This window comes from Gilbertella persicaria, assembly GCF_025201335.1.
Source record: "Gilbertella persicaria strain CBS 190.32 chromosome Unknown B0P05scaffold_49, whole genome shotgun sequence".
NCBI classification, from domain to species: Eukaryota; Fungi; Mucoromycota; class Mucoromycetes; order Mucorales; family Choanephoraceae; genus Gilbertella; species Gilbertella persicaria.
This window is the reverse complement of record NW_026252010.1, coordinates 87,865-105,982: the sequence shown is the minus strand read 5'-3', so window position 1 is coordinate 105,982 and position 18,118 is coordinate 87,865. Positions and strand designations below refer to the sequence as shown.

The 18,118-nt window shown below is 38.2% G+C and overlaps 10 protein-coding genes across 10 annotated transcripts; 4 read left to right on the top strand and 6 right to left on the bottom strand.

The window, feature by feature from the left end:
* Positions 1-14: 14 nt before the first annotated feature.
* Positions 15-1,023, top strand: B0P05DRAFT_590819 (uncharacterized protein; the record flags this gene model as incomplete). The annotated part of the gene is made up of 2 exons (XM_051582844.1): positions 15-221; positions 265-1,023. The coding sequence occupies 2 exons, from the start codon at positions 15-17 to the stop codon at positions 1,021-1,023; spliced, it is 966 nt and encodes a 321-aa protein (XP_051431084.1).
* Positions 1,024-1,986: 963 nt separating this feature from the next.
* B0P05DRAFT_557997 (uncharacterized protein) lies at positions 1,987-2,327 on the top strand. The gene is made up of 2 exons (XM_051580081.1): positions 1,987-2,247; positions 2,305-2,327. Exon 1 carries the CDS (start codon positions 2,009-2,011, stop codon positions 2,177-2,179), a length of 171 nt encoding a protein of 56 aa, XP_051431083.1. The 5' UTR covers positions 1,987-2,008; the 3' UTR covers positions 2,180-2,247; positions 2,305-2,327.
* A 1,276-nt stretch (positions 2,328-3,603) lies between these two features.
* B0P05DRAFT_557990 (uncharacterized protein) lies at positions 3,604-4,473 on the top strand (the record flags this gene model as incomplete). The annotated part of the gene is made up of 6 exons (XM_051580080.1): positions 3,604-3,870; positions 3,914-3,942; positions 4,086-4,118; positions 4,167-4,190; positions 4,233-4,312; positions 4,390-4,473. The coding sequence occupies exons 1-6, from the start codon at positions 3,672-3,674 to the stop codon at positions 4,469-4,471; spliced, it is 447 nt and encodes a 148-aa protein (XP_051431082.1). The 5' UTR covers positions 3,604-3,671.
* On the bottom strand, positions 4,474-8,474 carry B0P05DRAFT_557984 (uncharacterized protein). Its single transcript, XM_051580079.1, has 5 exons — positions 7,988-8,474; positions 7,775-7,929; positions 4,836-7,729; positions 4,591-4,781; positions 4,474-4,522 (listed from the first exon to the last, which is right to left on the bottom strand). Exons 1-5 carry the CDS (start codon positions 8,318-8,320, stop codon positions 4,481-4,483), a joined length of 3,615 nt encoding a protein of 1,204 aa, XP_051431081.1. The 5' UTR covers positions 8,321-8,474; the 3' UTR covers positions 4,474-4,480.
* A 120-nt stretch (positions 8,475-8,594) lies between these two features.
* On the bottom strand, positions 8,595-9,010 carry B0P05DRAFT_557983 (transmembrane proteins 14C-domain-containing protein). The gene is made up of 2 exons (XM_051580078.1): positions 8,950-9,010; positions 8,595-8,903 (listed from the first exon to the last, which is right to left on the bottom strand). The coding sequence occupies exons 1-2, from the start codon at positions 8,994-8,996 to the stop codon at positions 8,639-8,641; spliced, it is 312 nt and encodes a 103-aa protein (XP_051431080.1). The 5' UTR covers positions 8,997-9,010; the 3' UTR covers positions 8,595-8,638.
* A 386-nt stretch (positions 9,011-9,396) lies between these two features.
* Positions 9,397-9,786, bottom strand: B0P05DRAFT_477975 (CybS-domain-containing protein; the record flags this gene model as incomplete). The annotated part of the gene is made up of 1 exon (XM_051574994.1): positions 9,397-9,786. A coding segment is annotated over one exon (390 nt), but the record flags the coding sequence as incomplete, so codon positions are not given.
* Positions 9,787-10,130: 344 nt separating this feature from the next.
* Positions 10,131-11,072, top strand: B0P05DRAFT_477901 (DTW domain-containing protein; the record flags this gene model as incomplete). The annotated part of the gene is made up of 3 exons (XM_051574989.1): positions 10,131-10,441; positions 10,492-10,636; positions 10,680-11,072. 3 exons carry the CDS (start codon positions 10,131-10,133, stop codon positions 11,070-11,072), a joined length of 849 nt encoding a protein of 282 aa, XP_051431078.1.
* A 342-nt stretch (positions 11,073-11,414) lies between these two features.
* On the bottom strand, positions 11,415-13,301 carry B0P05DRAFT_557976 (glycoside hydrolase superfamily). The gene is made up of 2 exons (XM_051580077.1): positions 11,958-13,301; positions 11,415-11,916 (listed from the first exon to the last, which is right to left on the bottom strand). The coding sequence occupies exons 1-2, from the start codon at positions 13,198-13,200 to the stop codon at positions 11,477-11,479; spliced, it is 1,683 nt and encodes a 560-aa protein (XP_051431077.1). The 5' UTR covers positions 13,201-13,301; the 3' UTR covers positions 11,415-11,476.
* On the bottom strand, positions 13,292-14,071 carry B0P05DRAFT_557970 (uncharacterized protein). The gene is made up of 2 exons (XM_051580076.1): positions 13,389-14,071; positions 13,292-13,315 (listed from the first exon to the last, which is right to left on the bottom strand). Exons 1-2 carry the CDS (start codon positions 14,046-14,048, stop codon positions 13,304-13,306), a joined length of 672 nt encoding a protein of 223 aa, XP_051431076.1. The 5' UTR covers positions 14,049-14,071; the 3' UTR covers positions 13,292-13,303.
* Positions 14,072-14,218: 147 nt separating this feature from the next.
* Positions 14,219-17,854, bottom strand: B0P05DRAFT_574757 (uncharacterized protein; the record flags this gene model as incomplete). The annotated part of the gene is made up of 9 exons (XM_051581590.1): positions 14,219-14,569; positions 14,611-14,735; positions 14,778-15,233; positions 15,274-16,032; positions 16,077-16,178; positions 16,224-16,311; positions 16,358-17,075; positions 17,122-17,541; positions 17,586-17,854. 9 exons carry the CDS (start codon positions 17,852-17,854, stop codon positions 14,219-14,221), a joined length of 3,288 nt encoding a protein of 1,095 aa, XP_051431075.1.
* Between the last annotated feature and the right edge of the window lie 264 nt (positions 17,855-18,118).

Below are 18,118 nucleotides of genomic sequence, written 5' to 3'. Positions count from 1 at the left end.
CAAATATGTTGAAAATGCTGGGACCTTACGAGGAAATTGATGCAGAAGTGATTAGTCTTCTGAACGCCGATTCTTGTATTACACAAAAGCAATTGCATCTAGCTCCCAAGCTCTTTACTGATGCCTTAATCCACAATAAGTTGACGTTAATGGCTATTACCTCTGAAGTTTACTCAAAACATGCCACTATAGATATTCATTTAGAAACAAGCGATGATTCTGTACCCTCTTCGAAATGTCTCTATAAGGACTTATCCTGTTCAGTTATTGTTTGCTTTGATGGAAAGAACTTATCAAAGAAAACTGCTTATTGGCTTACATACAATGAACATCCTCATTACCTGTTCCACAACAATAGTAGCATCCAGATTGCAAGAAGTGTTTGTTGGCCATCAATTCAATGTCAGTCCCACCGATTTTACTGTGAACAGTACAAGAGTTTTTCTGCGATCAGAAGAAGTATCAAGCTTCAAGAAAGCCTTCAGTTCTTGTCTTCAGCTCAGCTCCGACTGTCTACCTCCCAGTATCTCATGTTTAAGACAATTGACAAGCTCCTTCAACCATACATCAACATATGCTTATTTTAGAGCAACTTTGGATGACTTTAACGATACTAGATTTATGCCTGTCACTGTATTTACTTTATGCGACACCCCAGATCAGGATGGTTACGGTTCAAACCACAATTCTGCGCCAAGAATCGGTTCTTTACTGCTGCAAACAACTGCTATTAACCTCAGCTTAAAACGCGATCTATCAAAAGAAACCATATCTTTGTTCCAAACTGCGTATGAATCTGCTCAACGTAATGAAGATAATGAATCATGGAAAATAATTGATCAAGTTATGAATCAAATGAATATACTCATTGAACAAAATGATGATAAGCCAATGAAAATATCGAAATTTATTCTTGGGACTAATTTCAGCAAGGTGGCAAATCTCGTTGGTAGTCATCTATATAAAGCAAACCAAAAAGTAGCAAGTAACATTAAAGTAAGACTTTTGGACTTGTATGGTTAATAGTTTTTTTATTTCATGCCTTTTATTGAATAATGACAAAATGAATATTCTAATACCTTTATTTTTATATCTCAATACTGTAATCATCGAACAAGTAACATATTGTTTCAGTAAAAGTGAGTACATTTCCAAGTGATCTTTAATGAATAGTGTAAACAATAGATATACTGTTGGCTTTGACCAAATAACTATTCTTACTACTTATACTATAAACTACTATTAGAAATAATAAAACAAAAGACAACACTTCGTCAATCTTACCAACGATGTTCTAGCTGAGATGGACAAGTTTCCCGAGATAAGAGGACATTACCAAATCATTGGTAAAGCTATACGTACAGCCAAAATAACTGGAGAAATAATTGAAGAGCGTGGCTACAAATGTATTTACTTGCTGCCGTACTCTCCAAAACTAGATCCGATTGAGCAACTTTGGTCTGTCGTCAAGAACAACGTGAAAAGAGAGCCCATACTCAAAAAGGATACTTCCTTGAATAATTGTAGATGCTAACAAAAAAAAAAAAATTCCCAGTCCTCTTTTGAAAAGTTTGCATGTTACTCCATCAAACGTTTTGATGACTGTCTTGCAGGCCGTTCTATTTAATAAATAATTATACATGCGACATGTTCTTTACAATAAGTGCGACATCGTTTTGGCAAAAGGTGTATTCGTATTTGAACGACAATTTGTTTGGCACTAGCCGACAATTTTATTTGTAACCGCTAATCATTTTTCTGTGATCGCTAATTACTTTTTTTGTAACCGCCAATATCCACCAGCCTGATTGTATCACTTCCACAATCAAGGTTCCTGGACCTGGTTTTATCCTCTCATCTGATCACTGTCATCTTATTACAGTATGGCTGCTCTTCAAGTAATTTAAAAGTTTCTGTTAGCCAATACCATCTTTAATAAGTTAAAAATTGACCTAAATAATACTTCTTTTTTTCATTTTAAATTCTAAACAGCTTTTATTTCGAAACTATGACAACTACTTTTTTTTATGAGGATGGACAGGAGAATGTTTACAACGATCTAGGGATAAAAGTTTTTGACCCTGTGGAGAATGTTCTAACGCAAATCACAGACCCTAACGTTGTCCTGGAAACTATAAGCCACACAGAGCTCATATTTAGAAGCTCGCAAATCTATTGAGGAAAGAAATGTTAAGAAAAGCAATGATGTAGAGCCAAAAGCCGCCACGAAACCAAAATTGAAGCAGAGTATGTATAATGATTATAGCGATAATACAAGAGAGGTGTTTATAGATCGAATGTTAGAAAGCGTTGAAGAAAGAGGAAGAATAGTTCGGTTTGCAAAAGAGCTTGGTGTTGAGCCTCGCACTGCCCGGAGATGGTGGAAACGTTATCAGGAAACAAATGAAGTGCTATACAAACTTTCAAAAAATAATGTTGGCCGTCCAAGCTCTTTCACAACTGAACACGAGACACATATTCGAGAACTACTTGATAAGGATCCTCAACTTTATTCTGAAGATATTCTTGGTGAACTATCTAAAGAATTTATGGGCTTTTCTATTTCCAAAACGCAGCTTAATTATCACTTGAGGAACAATATGCTTGAGACGATTAAAAAGCCTACATTTGAACCCGAAGCTAGAAACCCTGCAGATGACTTAGAGAGGAGATATGAATGGTCTATGAAATGGAAAGACTCTGGTGTAGACTTTACAAAAAACTGTGTCTTTATCGACAAAGCTGGATTTCATATAAATTTGAGAAATAATTGGGCCAGAGCAGATACTAGAACACCTGCTATAGTGAAGACAACTAAAACAAAGACAACTAAAACAAAGACCCCATCTCATACGATCATTGGAGCTATACATGCATCTAGCGTCATTCATGTAGCGATAAAGAAGCCACCACCACCACCAAAAAAAAAAAAAAAAAAAAAAAAAGAGAAGCTCCAAAGTAACAAGGCATCTACAAGCAAGAAAAGAAAAGTAGCAAAGAGCAAAAAACATACTGTAGATGGATTTATTATAGAAGAACCAGCCACAGAGTATGTTGATGATAATAACGAGAGCAGTGTGCAAGATAGTTCAGAATCGATATCAAAAGGCACGACAACTGCGCACTTTATCAAATTCATAAATCTTAATGAAGATCTAAAAGGGGATTATTTGGTGATGGTTAACTGTACTATACACAAATCAAAACCGATGATGAGAAAAATCGAAAGTCGTGGCTATAAGCTGATGTATCTGCCTCCATATTCGCCCGAATTAAACCCAATTGAACAGTTTTGGGCAATCTTGAAAGGAAAATTGAAACGCCACAAACTATTGAATGAGGAAAAAATGTCTGATAGAATTGCTGAGGCATGTAATGCCATACCTTCTGAAATTCTATACAATTTTACCAGTCATTCTAGACGATAAATCATTCAATGTTATAATGAAACTCCATTCTAAATGTTTTGTAGTCAAAAATACATATCATTTTTAGGTCAATTTGATTTAACTTACTGTGACATTTCTCTTATTTCAAATGGACGAATTTCTAGATATAAAGGAATAATCATTTTTGGCTTAGTGCCCTTTACTTTTTGGTTACAGACACTCAATTTTCTCAAAGTGACAAAATTTACCGCTCTTACTGTAAAATAAACCGTATGTAATGCAATGTACTACTTTGCTGGTTCATCTGAGATTTGCTTATGCATTGTCATGTGGTTTTGTAACTCGTCTTTTTTTCTTTACTTTATTCTGTTCTTTATGTCTAAACAAAATACATATACAAAAATAGATGAAATAGAAGCAAGTTCCATCCTTGTTTCTTTAGCGAATCATACACCTACAATGTCTATTCATCATTTATTAGGTATTTCCAATAAACACATACATTGGCTCACTCTCTATCATAGATAATCACTCAACAAGTCATATCCCTATAGTAAGTAACATATTAAACTTCTTTTTACTTATATATAATAGAATCAACATCATGGTAAGTTGTGTGTGTATTATTCTGATGAATTGAAAGTAAAAGTGAGTCATGCTTTATTTGTTCGTGTGGAGACTGATCTTATATGTTAGCCAACAGTGTATACATCACCCAATCAACACCAGGTAAAATATTATTATTCGTATATATGTGTATATTGATGCTCTATATAGCATCCCTCAAGGCCCTATGTGATGGTATAACATACTTGGTTGATACACTGTGCTCATGTTCAATAGAAACAAACCCCAAAGATACGTCGTAACGCACTTCAAGCCTACATTAGTTACATGACTTATACAGACATGCGTAAAAAAGGGTAAGTCATCATATGGCTTGATCTACCTCATTCATCTAAAAGCAGTCAATGTCTGCTGAACCTCATCCGCTGAAAAGAACTACAACAAACAAACTGATCGAACAGCCCCTTACTGCCTTTTTACATCGTCCTTTCAATGATCGCTTTTCCTCAAAATAAACAGTTTATTTAAATGGGATAATGGCAATAACGATCCTTAATACTAACAATCTACAATAATAATAATAACAGTAATAATGCAGTTTAGTAAGATGGTATAGAATGACGCGTTCACTTACCTCAATAATACCCTCAACAGATGTGTTAATAGAATAACGATGTTCTTGTACACCAGTAACAATATGGCTTTCAAGTACTTCACCTTTATAATGGCGGTTATTCTTATTATCCCAGATTAATCGACTACGACGCCATTCAAAATCAAAAGGTGGTGTACCCACAAAATCAACAATGGCTTGTACCATGTCACCTAATTATAGACATATAGGTGAGGCTGTTTGATTCAATGTGCTTTCAATATTACCTTCATGAATATTCTCAATAATGTCTTTACCACCACTAATGATGGAAGAAGGAATGGGATGAATCTGTTTCGACAGCTGCTTAGGGAAAGAGCGGCATTTGTTTCGCTTATCACCCACAGAAACAACCGTGATATTACCAGGTTGATCAGCAATCATGGTTAATTTAGAAGTAGATGTCTTGGCAATCTCGTTTTTACCATTAAACAAGTATTGGACACTGAAAGGACCCATGCCAGAAAGACCAAACTCGATCTTATCACCCACACAGACATCTTCACATAGTTCAGTAGGTGCAATCAAAGGAATTTCAAGTGCCTTGATAGACACAACAGCATCTTCTTGATCAGACACTTGGGTGCCACAGCCATTGGCATCGTTCACTGTCAAAAGTCGAATCAGATATGTGCCGGCCTCGCTTAATTCATTAGGTAATTCAAGCTTGTACTTGTTTGTCATGATATTGTCTAATGAGATAATGCGACCATTCAATTCGGATTGAAGACGCAAGCCTAGCTCAACACGGAAGGGGGCTACACCAGTGAACTCAAGGAAGAGGGGGTCCATGTCTGGGCTGGAAAGAGTATCACCTACACATAATGTGCGATCCTTACGAGCTGATTTACTACTAAACTTGACTGTAGGTATAGCATGTACGACTTGTTCAATTTGTAAGGGCCTGATCTTGAATGGATTCGTGTAGCGTTGATCGGCCAGTCTTTCAAACACGTACTTATATTTACCACTTTCGCGTGTCTTGAGAGGAATACGAGCACGATCACGACCTGGTGTGATGTCTTCTTGTCCAATCAGACTGAAACTACGGCTACCCAAGGGACTGCGATACTCCTTGTAGGAAGCATAAAAGGGAGATTGACCAGAGAAAGCCACAGCAAAGGCATCTGTAACACCTTGACAAACAGCAGGACGTTCATAGACATGCTCGTTAATCATCACAGCTTGATCTTCAGGAATAGAAATCGTAGGCTTATCGATCCATTTCACAAGGTATTGGTAAGGTAAAGGATCACCCTTACAGATCGCGTCCTCCACCGATACAAGTTCGTAATGACCTGCCTTGGTGACATGGACCCAGGCGTTGGGATCACTGAATCGTTTGGTGACTCGACTACGATCGCCTTCTTCCACATGGCGATAAGACACTGTCCATGGACCTTCTCCTGTTAGGCGAAGAGGCAAGTCTGCACCTGAGCCTTCGGTCGTCTCGACCACACGCACATCTTGACCCTCGGTTGAGAAGAAAGCGGTGGGACGATCACGACGCACTTCGATTGTATAATCACGAGCTTCTAATTCCTTGACACAGCCATTGGCATCTTCAATCTTGACAAGCGAAGCAATATGTTGACCAGGACGTTCAAAGGGAGGCAAACGAATCGTGTAGCGTTCAGTTTCAACCACATCGGAATACAACTGATCATCCACAGTCCAGAACAAACGATAAGGTCCAGTACCACGCAACTCAACACTGGCCGTCAAATCTTCACCCAAACAAGTACGGACAGGACGGCGTGTGTTGGAAATAAACTTGGCATCAGGTTGAGGATGAACGATTTGCTTGATGGAAACAATGTCTGTTGGACGTTTCTTGTAGTAACGATCATCTAAAGAAGTGAATTCGTAGGTATATTCACCACTGGAACTAGGCAAATAACTAAAGATGTGGCGAGAACGATCGACATGTTCACGCTTGCGTTCAACGACTGTCTTAGACCGACCATTTTGTTTAGAGACCGTGTATTCAAGGACATAAGGAGGAGCCCCAGTGAATTCAGCAACAAACTTCATGCCCACTTCATTATCTCCAGCACATTCAGAAGCAATAGGCAACGACTGGAGTTTGACAGCAGGGAAAGGAGGTTGAACCACTTGACATGTAGAGGGAAACAAGACTTGACCTTGGCAATACTGATCACTGACAGACACAAGACTGTATTCCCCTGGTTCAGAAACAGAAAGTGAGGTTTCGCCATGGTTTAATTTAATCTTGTAGGTTTGTTGTTTGCCTTCCACCATCCATGTGTATTCAATATGGAAGGGAGTAGCACCTTCAAGTGAGATGGGTAATTGAGATGATTTGGCACCCATCAAGAGAACAGCAGGGTCTGTTTGACTGCATTGGAATTTGACTTGAGGACGACCATGGACATCAAATGAGACATGGTTAAGACCAGAAAGATCAATTTCATTACCAGCACCATCCATGACACGCAATAGACTGTAGTCTTGTATAGAAGCACTTTCAAATTTGAGGCTTAAATTCACATTCAAATGTTGAACAGCAGCCCAGGCATAATCATCGTCTGCCTTAAAGGCAAAGAAAGCAGGATCCAACACACTTTGGTCTCGAGAACGATGCAACAGAGGCGAGTCAAAATGATCAGGCTGAATACGATCCAACTTGAGCTTCGTGTCACGTTCATGATCGTTCTTTCGCTTATACTCGACATGCAGAGGAGGCACACCCATTACTTCCAATTGAAGTGTATCTGTATCGCCTGTACAATAATCATGCGCTTGCATGGGTTTGAACCGAGCATAAGGACAAGTAAAAATATAAGCGACTCTGTTATACAGACGCACATCCACACCATCTTTGGACACAATTTTTTCGAGTTTGTAGGCACCTGGCTTACGAATACGCACATAATAATACTCAATACCTTCTTGAGCACTTCCAATTTCAGTAGCCCGAATGATTTCTTTTCCAGAGTAGTGTTTGGTGGAAGTGGTGCCAGTCTCAAATTCGTGGCGAGAAAGCGTGATTTGGCGAGGCATAGTGTTGTTTAGAATGATGGGTATATAAATGTCTTTTCTTCCAAGGTCTGTGCTGGGCAAACAATACACTTCGTCATTAGGATTCAGTTTGGCAGTACTAGAGCATAAATTAATTGCATGTCATTATATATGTAAAACATACCCATAAGGAAGAATATGAACCGTGTGTCGACCGAGGATATGTGAGGAATTAAAGATAATATCTTTTATATTGACAGGTCTGCCTTGAGAAACACTTGTGAGTTTACCAATCGTATCACCAAATATGCCTTTGGTAAGTAAGGTAGACACACCAAGCTATATCAAAAGAAAAAAAAAGGTTGAGTCATGACACTAGACGCGTCTAGATACTTACGAAGGGTAAACTAAATGTACAGGCTCCAATACCATACATGCCAAATATCAAAAGCAGGGTTTTTAAAAGACTAAACTGAAGCCATGGAATTTTGACAATATAAAGCACAGAGAAATACAAAGTGTCCAAAAGAAACGACTTGAATAGCACTCGACTATAGAGTTCAGGATCGGAAGAAGTCCAAAGTGAAATGAATTGCGTTGCTTTCCAAGCCAATAATGCTGCGAAAATGGTGGCTGCCCATCGCCGTTGAACTGGAAATTCCATCACAGAAGGAGGAATTAAGGCTATTTTGTGTGCTGCAGGTACAGGCCTGTCTCGTTGTTGTGACATAATCTACTACTGATTACGAAAATAGTGAAAAAGATAGCGAAAAGAATACTAAACTCCTTTGATACAATAACTCTATTTTTTCTTTTCCAGTTCTTTTCACTCTAATAGTATCTCTCTCTATGAATATAAAAAAAAGGAAAAAGTGAAAAAGACACGGTTTACGCGTTTCTTTTTTTTTCGAAGGTTTTTTTTTTTAATTAGCACACAATAACAGTAGTCACACGCGGTTGGCTCATTTCACTAGCTTTTCGCGCGTCTTAAGCAAAAAAAATAAAATAAATCCATGCATAAATTACTCATCTATTCTAAACTTTTATTTTAACTGTATTCAATGACTTTCTTAACATAGTATGAACCAGCAGCAAGAGAAATGACAGACAATGCAATAGGCACAGGCTTTCTTGTCTTGATGGCACGAGGAAGCATAGCACCACCCAAGACAACAGAGGCAGCAACAGCAGTTTCATGACCATAATCCTTGTTTTGTTGGATCAAGTAACCAGCAGTACCATAAAGAGCACCAACACCAAGACCAGCCACTAAAGAAGGAATAGAGCGTGTTCTAGCAAAGCCGGCAATACCACTATTGGGTTGTCAGACATATACTATCACTCATTAACTTAACTTACCCAGCAGCGCACAAACCAGCCATAGTGTAAGAGGTATGATGAGACATATTAACTAAGGAAAGAAATGTAAAAAAAAATCATTCGAGTGTTCCTTTCATATCCTTTCAAATGAAGCTCAAGTCACACGAACTTAGGATGTGTAGTTTACCCGTTCTCCGAGATCTCGATACAGGGTTTGTAAGCATATGGTAACCATGGCAATTGGACCTAAATGCCTTCTTGATTGCTTCCATTGTAGACTGCTTTTCCTATTACACCCCCTTCACAGTAGACAGTAAGGTAAGATTATTGAACTGCAATTCCCCTCTTATAAGCTTCAGTATATTGAATACATCCGTTTTATATCTTCACTTAGAGTAAGGGCACTATAGCCCTTTCATGATGTCACTTTTTGAATAATATATATAGACAACCATGCTTTTATGTATTTATTAAAGATAAGAATTTTTAAGCAGTAAAAAGTCTCTGCATGAATTCAGTAATACCAATATCATTTGTATTGAATTCATAACATCCCCACATCACTAAACCTGTTGAAGCAGCATTGATCCAATTCGATACTCGGTGAAGTCTTGGATATACTCTCTTTGGAACATAGTCTGTAATACAAGAATCAAATCCCATATAAATATGATAAGGTAAAACAACGCCCATCAAGCCATCCACAATAGGGTGCGCACCATACAACATAGATGTACTGACAAGTGGAATCAGTGTAATAGCAGCTCCACGCTCCATATTCCAATGGTGAGCACCATAGGCATATCCATGTTCTTTTTTCTCTTCTACTCTAGACTCAACAAAACTATTCCCTTGATCAATGCTTACCTTTTTCTGCCATATCTTTCTTGCTGCTAGATTCTGTCTTTATGGCCGACTTAACTTGGGGATCAACGGATGGTGTATCTTTTGCGTCTGTCATCTCGGTTTTTACAGCATTGGTGTTAGCAGCTATCGATCATGTTAAACAAAATAGTTTTCTTTTTTTGCTCTATTTCTTACCAGTAGTATATAAAGATCGAGACAAACGAGGTATAGTTCGTGTGCATGGCTGATAAGTGCTGGTGGATGCTATATGTCTAATGAATCGAAAGGTCATTCTGTAAGGGGTTTAATAATAAACAAGGGAAAAGCCCATCTTATTTTCAAGACCAGTCCTTGTATCTGAATTTCTAGGTCAGATGTACCTGCTTTTCTTTTTTTTTCTTTCAACACATGAGTCAAGAGGGTACCATGATTCACAATTGAGTGACATAAAGAGACTAAGGCATACAATAGAGAATAAAAAGCGAAATATCGATCAAGTTGATCTTGAAGGTCCCTTTGATCTACTCAAGATCGATAATGATCAAGTACTCAAGAATATTTCAACACGATCGCTTTGTCCTACTTGTAACAAGACAGTGAAATACTTTTGTTACAAGTGCCATAAAGTGGTTGGTATGAAAGAGTCAGACATACCCTGCGTCAGACTGCCTGTTCATTTAGATATGTAAGCAGGACATTGTACACATCACTCAGACATATTAATGTATAGACTAGTATCAAACATCATAAAGAATTGGATGGCAAGTCAACAGCTGTTCATGCAAAGATCGTTGCCAAACAGGACGCAGATCTTCATACATGGCCTGATATTCCCCAGTTTGAACACCCTGAGCGAACTTTACTCTTGTTTCCTAGTCCAGTAAGCGTCTTTCATACATGCATTCTTTCTCATGACTTTATAGGATGCTAAACAACTCAAAGATATCCCAAGAGACTCTTTTGATCGTATCGCTGTGATTGATGGTACATGGATACAAGCCAAACAAATAGCCAACAATACACCTATACTTAAGAAAATGCAATGTGTCACCATTGCTCCTCAAAAGACTCATTTTTGGCGATTTCAAAATGTAGACGATCAACATTTAGCCACAATAGAAGCCATTTATTATCTTTATCGAGAATACAGTGAAACATACGAAGATCCTTATGATGGTAAATACGATAATTTGTTATTCTATTACAAGTTTTTTTACAACATGATTCAACATCGATACCAAACAATTAAAAAGACAGCTACATTTACTCATCGTCATCAGCAAAAAGATTATATAAAGACTCGAAATAAAAATTAACTTGATATGCCAAGATGACAATTAACCGCACTCAGTTCTTTGTGGATGATTTGTTGAGATGTTTACTTTAAGAAAATATAGTTTAGTACTTGGTGGTACAGCCTTTGGCTTGGCATTGGTTGGTATTGGTTGGTTATAGTGTGTAGCAGTACGAATATAATGAGTTGAAGCAATTATGCAATTGACAAAATTATTCAATTACTACCTCGTATCTGTATTAATATTTTACGTACACTAGTTCATGTTTATTACTCATTCATCTCCCATCTATTCTCTGCTCTTTCTTGCAATCTAGTGTAAATATCTCATACTCTGCTTAGCTACTAAAAATAACTTTTGCTTTATTTTATCATAACGAATTTTCTTTAAATAAAGTATATAAATACAAATAACAATAAGAATGTTTATTCTGAATCATGAAGATCACAGGCATGAGGATGTTGAGCACAATATTTGGGTTGTACAGGTTCAGCATTAATACCGCGTGCTTGAAGACGATAAACCCAATCATAAAAGCGTTCTGAGGCTGTCTTGATAGTACGTCTTTCTCCTTGTTTATCATAAGAACCAGACCAATAGAGCTCAGCAGCAGCAGCAGAACGAGGCCAGAGTCTACCATCAATCACAGTAGGTCCTGTTTGTTCTGACCACATAGCCACTTCACCGCCCAAGACTTGTCCCGGGTGTGACTTATCAATGCCAAGTGTCATATCGTAACTGTAAATACGCTGCCAAGTCTTGAAAGGAGAGCACCAAGATCCACCTGAACCACCATAGTTAAAGGTATCAGCACTTGTCTCGACTTGAGTAGGACTCAAATAGCGTTCATCATTACCAACCCAGCCTATTTTTAGTTAGTTGAAATTGCAAACATGAGTTACATACCACCATGTCCACAGTCTAGATAGAAATAGTCATAGTTGGAAACAATCACATCATGGCCAAGCACAGTGTAATTTGAGGGAGGAGCAAGCCAGGTCTGAATGATTGTTGTATTAGGGTACTTTCCACCATCTTTCACAGGGTCTTCCCACATGATAGCTCGCTTACCCAATGTAGCCACATAGTCCAACAATTTATTTTCCCATTGGAACCAAATCTCCTTTGTAGTCATATTGTGTTGTGCGGTATAGTTCTTGATGGCCTCATCCAATTCCCAACAAGCCGTATTAATTTCATCACCACCCGTATGGTAGAATCCATCAGGAAATACTTGCAAGGCTTCTTTCACAATCTCTTGAATAAGATTAAACGCATTGTTGTTCAAGGGGTTTAATTGACCAGCAGGAGGTTCTGCAGCATATGGAGCCCAAAATTTATCCGTGCAAAGCATATAGTCGGGGTGAGATGCAACGATAGAGGCTGTATGTGCAGGCATATCAATTTCCAAAATGACACGTACACCTCGTTCTTGTGCAAAGTCAATGATTTTAGCCACATCACTTGGGGTGTAGACTTCCTTAGAAGAGTAAGCGCCCTTTTGAGAGAGTTCAGGATGCGACTTGAAATAGAGTGGCCACGATTGGGAGTCTGTGGCATGCCAGTGAAGTACGTTCATCTTGTTGTAGGTCATGGCTTCAATCGTATGCAATAGACTCTTGACAGGATAGAAGTTACGAGAGGTGTCCAACAAGATGCCCCGATGACCATAAGTAGGTGCGTCTGTAATAGTGACTGTATGAGCAACCAAATGTTTGTCTTGATAAATCACTAACTGGGAAAATGTTTCAAGAGCACGAAGAGCGCCCACCCATGTCTTGGCTCGCAAAGAAGCATAGCCTCCTGAAGAAGGCACGTCCAACTGGTAAGATTCATCAACACCATAATCCAGTTTGACTTGATTATCAGCGACTTGAAAATGAATGCCCTGTAAAGGATGGAGTGCTAATGAGGTGGTGATATTCTCTGTCGAGACTTGAACAGGCACCCATTGTTCTTTTTTGATCAATCGAAGATAGCGATCAGCAGCCTTTTGTACCATCTTGTTCTGGATACCTTGGAACGAGAAATCGTTGGAGAGAACAGCTGCTGAATCAGACCATGTTACTTCTTGAGGTACTGGATAAAGGAAGGTTTTGGCTTCAACTGAGACTAAAACACACGTAACAAATAAAGAAATAAACTTCATGAGGATGAAGAGAAAGAAGAAAGTTTAATCCTAACTTGTCGTGTTTATATAGTGCAGTAGCTATGTTTATGTTTCGGAATGTACAACAAACATTATTTTCACATCAATTTATTATGTAAGACAACCCTTATCAAAATATTTGTGACTAGAGGAATTAAATTCAGGGTTTTATGCTCACTAAATTATAGACTGGATCTCTTTTTGTTTCTGATATCAGCAACCGTATCTTCAAAAGTATCGATGGCCTCTTGACGCTTTTCAAATACCTTAAACCACTTGTATAATCGAGGACCCTTTTCTTGAAAGAACTTGGTTTCAGGTAAAGCATACAAGTCAGCCATAGGAGGATAAACGAAGTAATCTGCCCAGGTCAATTCCTTGCCACACAAGAAGGGTCCTTCTGGGCTACACATAGTATCGAATGCACCAATGATTTTCCCTGCTGTCTGGGTTGCCTTTTCCAATCGCTCCACAATCGTCTCTTCGGGTACCTGTTCATTTTCATACTTCTCACGGCGTTTGGCTACACCAAAAATAACTTGATGAAATACATAATCGCTCAAGACACTAATCATTTGATGCATTTTGAGTCGAGTCTCCAAATCAGTGGGAGTCAAACGAGGGTCAAACACAGCATCAACATAGTCACGAATACAAGCTGTTTCGAAAAGAACGCGGTCACCGTGAATTAAGGAAGGTAATCTACCAAAAAGATTGTATTTGTAAGCAAGGTCGGTATGAGGCATGGTTATTTCAAAGTCATAGTGAATGCCTAGATAATCAAAAGCCATGCGCAATGTGCGCGAAAACGTAGAGAAGGGAGCACCAACAAGAGTAAGTTTAGACATAGAGAGAGAGAGAGAGAGAGAGAGAGAGAGAGAGAGAGAGAGAGAGAGAGAGAGAGAGAGAGAGAGAGAGAGAGAGAGAGAGAGAGAGAGAGAAAAAAGGGGAGTGTATTACAAATCAAAAGTGCTTTTCTCACAGTCTATAGTTTGTGCAATGGCACATTTTTATTATCTTAAACTGCACAATATTTTTGAAGAAGAATCTGCGCTAAACTTAAAGAACCACTGGTGATATAAATCAAATGAAGATTATAAGCAGCTTCTGATTTTAAGTCGTCTTCATCTTCTTGGTCTTCTTCTAGTTCAGCTTCTTCTTCTTTAGAGATAGGCCATGCATATACACTGTCAAATGGTTTTGGCTGTCGTGTGGCTGCTTTAGAGGGCGCTGGCATACAAAGTACTTTCTCATAATGAGTCACGGCTAAATGTGTAAGGCCAAGCAAGTGAAATGCACGTCCAATGTTGTATTCTGACTCTTGACTATGACCAGATAATTTTGCATATTCATAAATAAACATCATTCCCTACTCTCATCAATATACACCAACATAGAGAGCATTCTTACCTGCACAATTTGCATATGTCTATCGTCTGATTTACGCTGAATAGCAGTATGCAGTAAAGAAATACCTAAAGAGAGTGTATTCAGACGATCTTTAGGTGCTACAGCATAGGCTCTCATGTGGAATACTATGGACATAAGATATATAGTCTATACACTTATTTACTTACGACTCGCAGCGACTGCACTCCTTGATAAAGTCATCATGTGACCGTACAAACACAATAAGATAGGATTCAATGAGCTGAGTCCTTCTACATTCATCTTCTTCACTATGGGGGGTGGAACAGCAGTTGGCGTATGATAATATCGTGTATAATAATTTTCACTTGCAGCAGCAGGATCAATGTTCATAGCCAAGATTTCTTCGTTGAGCAAACGGATTTGTTCGCGATTATTACCCTCATTTTCTTTGTTTTTATTGCCCACCATTGCATCCATCAAACGTACCATACGAGTGAGGTATTTCAGTTGATTCTGAGAGACATACATAGTAGGATCCTTATAGCCAGAATCCACCAATGCTGCATAAATACGGAAACCATCGTTTTTGTGCTGACGGTAGTTACAGAGCCAACGAGCACCTTCTTGCACCATAGTACCTCTTTTTCCAATCATACCACAACCTAAAAATCAGTACATTGAGATTCATCATTTCATATTTACCAATCATAGTCAAGTAAAGCGCTTGCTTTTTAGGGTTGTCATGATAAAACACATTAGCACTAATAGCCTTGAGTAACACATTGTATGCCTCTAAACTTCTTTTGAATGTCGTTAACACATAAGCATAACGCATAATCATGCGTAGCCATTTATTCATAGGAATGCCTCTGAATTGAGAAGCCCGAATCATACGCTCCTTCTCTTCTTCTTCTTGTCTCAAGTGCTTTTCTTCTTCATCAAAATCAATTCGATCTTGGCCTGTTTCCTCTTCTTTTTTAATACGTGTACGAAGACGATTTGCCATAGAATGAGCTTCTTCATTCAAGTTATCTGTGTCTCTGTTCTTGACTTTCCCTTTTCTAAATGCATAAAAGCCTGTATAGCGCAAAGATCTTTCTGAAGGATAAAATGCACTTGTATTACTAAAATCGTTCCATAATTCTTGTGCACTTCGCATATAATCACGCAAGAGAGACCTGTCTGCATTGATTGTATCAGCTCCCATTTTCTCTTCTAATTCGTCCAATTTTGCAAATAAGCCCAGTGTAGAGTATGTCTTTTCTTCTTCTCTACGTTTGATTTCATCTCTTTTACGGTGATAATATTCTGTAATAGACATGCCCTGATGCTTTTCTTCAAAAATAGAAGCATTTTTAGATCGATTCATACGCTTTGTATTCTGTGTTTGTGTTTGTTGTCCTGTCTCATTTTCTGCTTTGGTCTTCTTCTGTCGACGTTCTTCACGGTTCTTTTTCACGACTAAGAAAGAGATGAGACACATAGTTTGTCTTGGGTAGCTTTACCATAATCGACTAATTCTAGTGCTTTTTCTTCATTGCCTTGTTCTTCATAGACAGTAGCTAAAGACATCATGACATCTAAATTATCTGGCTGTTCCTCCAACACTATCACACATATGAGAAACAAAACTATGCCATGGCTTATCTTACCGTTTAAATAGAATAAAACGGCCGTATCTAGATCATTTGTTTCTCTATAACAATCAGCTGTGCGAATCAGTAAATCGACTTCAATTTCCTAATATTCTAGGTCAATTATGCAACACAACCAAAGTAATTCTTACACTAGAGGCGTCAATGATGCGTTGAAAGATAGGCAATGCTAAATCATAATGACGTTTATCATAATAGGCATAAGCAATATCTTGGTGTAAATCAGGGTAACTAGTGGCAGGGTACTGAAGCAAGTATTGAAAGTGCCTTGTAGCTATTCTCACTTGTCCTAAATACAAACGACATATACCCATTCTTACACGCAATTCCATAGGAAAATCTGTCCTTGAATCGTCTTCTTCAAGATATTCATCATCATCATCTGTATGCTCTGTCCACCAAGTTTCACTCTGTCTCTTTTGTACCAGACGCAAACCTGTCTTGATTGTGTCCAAGGACCGCCTATAGTCATTCAGGATCAAGTAAAGTTCACTCAGCATGTTGATTTCGGAATAACCGAGTTTATCTGCAAATTCATCTTCCTCTTCTTCGTCTTCATGATCACTTTCATCTACTTGATTTTCTGTATGATACACAATGGCGTCTTCGTACAGTTTGATGGCTTCTTTTGTTCTGCCTTGACCTCGATAAAGCTGAGCGAGTTCATTAATGACTTTGAAATGGTGTGGCAATAATTCTAAGATACGTGTAAATCCATCAATGGCATATTGAACGCGACCATTCTGCTTGTAAAGAAATGCTCTATCCCATAATGCATCCACATCGGTTGGTTTCAATGCAAGTGCTTTTGTAAAACATTGAATGGCTTGCATGACAGCATCGTTTTCACTATAAAAGCGTAAGCATACGAATTGTATCTGCCTATACACTTTACATTGACTTTTGACCCAGTTCTTTCCATAGTGAGGCATCATTACACATTTGAGCGCCCATCATACGGAATTTCAATGATAATTCATTATTGCCTAATTCTTCATGCACAAGTCCCAATGTGTTCCATGCTGGATGTACCTTGGGATTCTTTTGAATAATATCTTGTAGAATATCAATAGCACTACCATACTGTCTACTGATATAGAGTGCATTGGCTTCACCAAGCTTTCTTTTTTCATCGTCTGTGAGCTTAATTTCACCTTTCAGGATTCTCTTTTTAGTAGCACCCTTGATACGACTTGCACCAATGCCACTTGTTAAAGCTAGATTGTTATCAAACTCTTCCATTTCCCTCTCGAATTCTTCCATATCACCTGTCTTGAGCTTTGCACGATTCTCAGGTGCTTTGTTCAAAAGTTTTCTATAGATCTATCAGTATGATGCACGCGTTACTAGTACACTTACATGATTTCATCATCATTCATGAGATCTTTATCAATTAGGTCTGTTTCCGTTTCTTGATCTTCATGTATCCACTGGTCGAGGGAATCGTTATCATCATCCGATCCTGGATTAAAATTTTCATTCTCATCTTCTGCAAGTTCTTCTTCCAGTGAAATCGAATCCAATCCAGCATTCGATAAGATGGTGGTAATGTCGAGATCGTCCATTCGATCCATGTCAGGATTGGCAGTGGCTTTCTTTTTTCCTTTCTCTTTTGTCGTTTGAGGCATATATGAAAAAAGTTTCAAAAGAAGAAGGTCACATTTTTTTAACAGTCTTTATGCAACCTTTTGGTAACAATAACCACTTGCTTTTTTAAAGTACATCCCATCTGTCAATAGTTTTATTGCGAAACATAACATAGCATGATCTTGAGACATTAGTGAATATCTTTTATACGCTATCATGATATAGTGCTGTACATGCTTATTGGGGGTAAAAAGATAACTAAAGACATTGATCAACTGAGTTTAATTTTTTTTAGGCAAAATTGT

Bases quoted from the DNA above. Each gene is read 5' to 3' on its own strand.
- B0P05DRAFT_557983 (XM_051580078.1), bottom strand. From the start codon at position 8,996: ATGTCTCATCATACCTCTTACACTATGGCTGGTTTGTGCGCTGCTGG. The intron at 8,904-8,949 runs GTAAGTTAAGTT...ACAACCCAATAG, and splicing joins GCTGGTTTGTGCGCTGCTGG to TGGTATTGCCGGCTTTGCTA.
- B0P05DRAFT_557984 (XM_051580079.1), bottom strand. From the start codon at position 8,320: ATGTCACAACAACGAGACAGGCCTGTACCTGCAGCACACAAAATAGCC. The intron at 7,930-7,987 runs GTAAGTATCTAG...CTTTTGATATAG, and splicing joins GTACATTTAGTTTACCCTTC to CTTGGTGTGTCTACCTTACT. The intron at 4,782-4,835 runs GTAATATTGAAA...GTCTATAATTAG, and splicing joins TATTGAGAATATTCATGAAG to GTGACATGGTACAAGCCATT.
- B0P05DRAFT_557997 (XM_051580081.1), top strand. From the start codon at position 2,009: ATGACAACTACTTTTTTTTATGAGGATGGACAGGAGAATGTTTACAAC.
- B0P05DRAFT_557976 (XM_051580077.1), bottom strand. From the start codon at position 13,200: ATGAAGTTTATTTCTTTATTTGTTACGTGTGTTTTAGTCTCAGTTGAA. The intron at 11,917-11,957 runs GTATGTAACTCA...AACTAAAAATAG, and splicing joins TCTAGACTGTGGACATGGTG to GCTGGGTTGGTAATGATGAA.
- B0P05DRAFT_557970 (XM_051580076.1), bottom strand. From the start codon at position 14,048: ATGTCTAAACTTACTCTTGTTGGTGCTCCCTTCTCTACGTTTTCGCGC.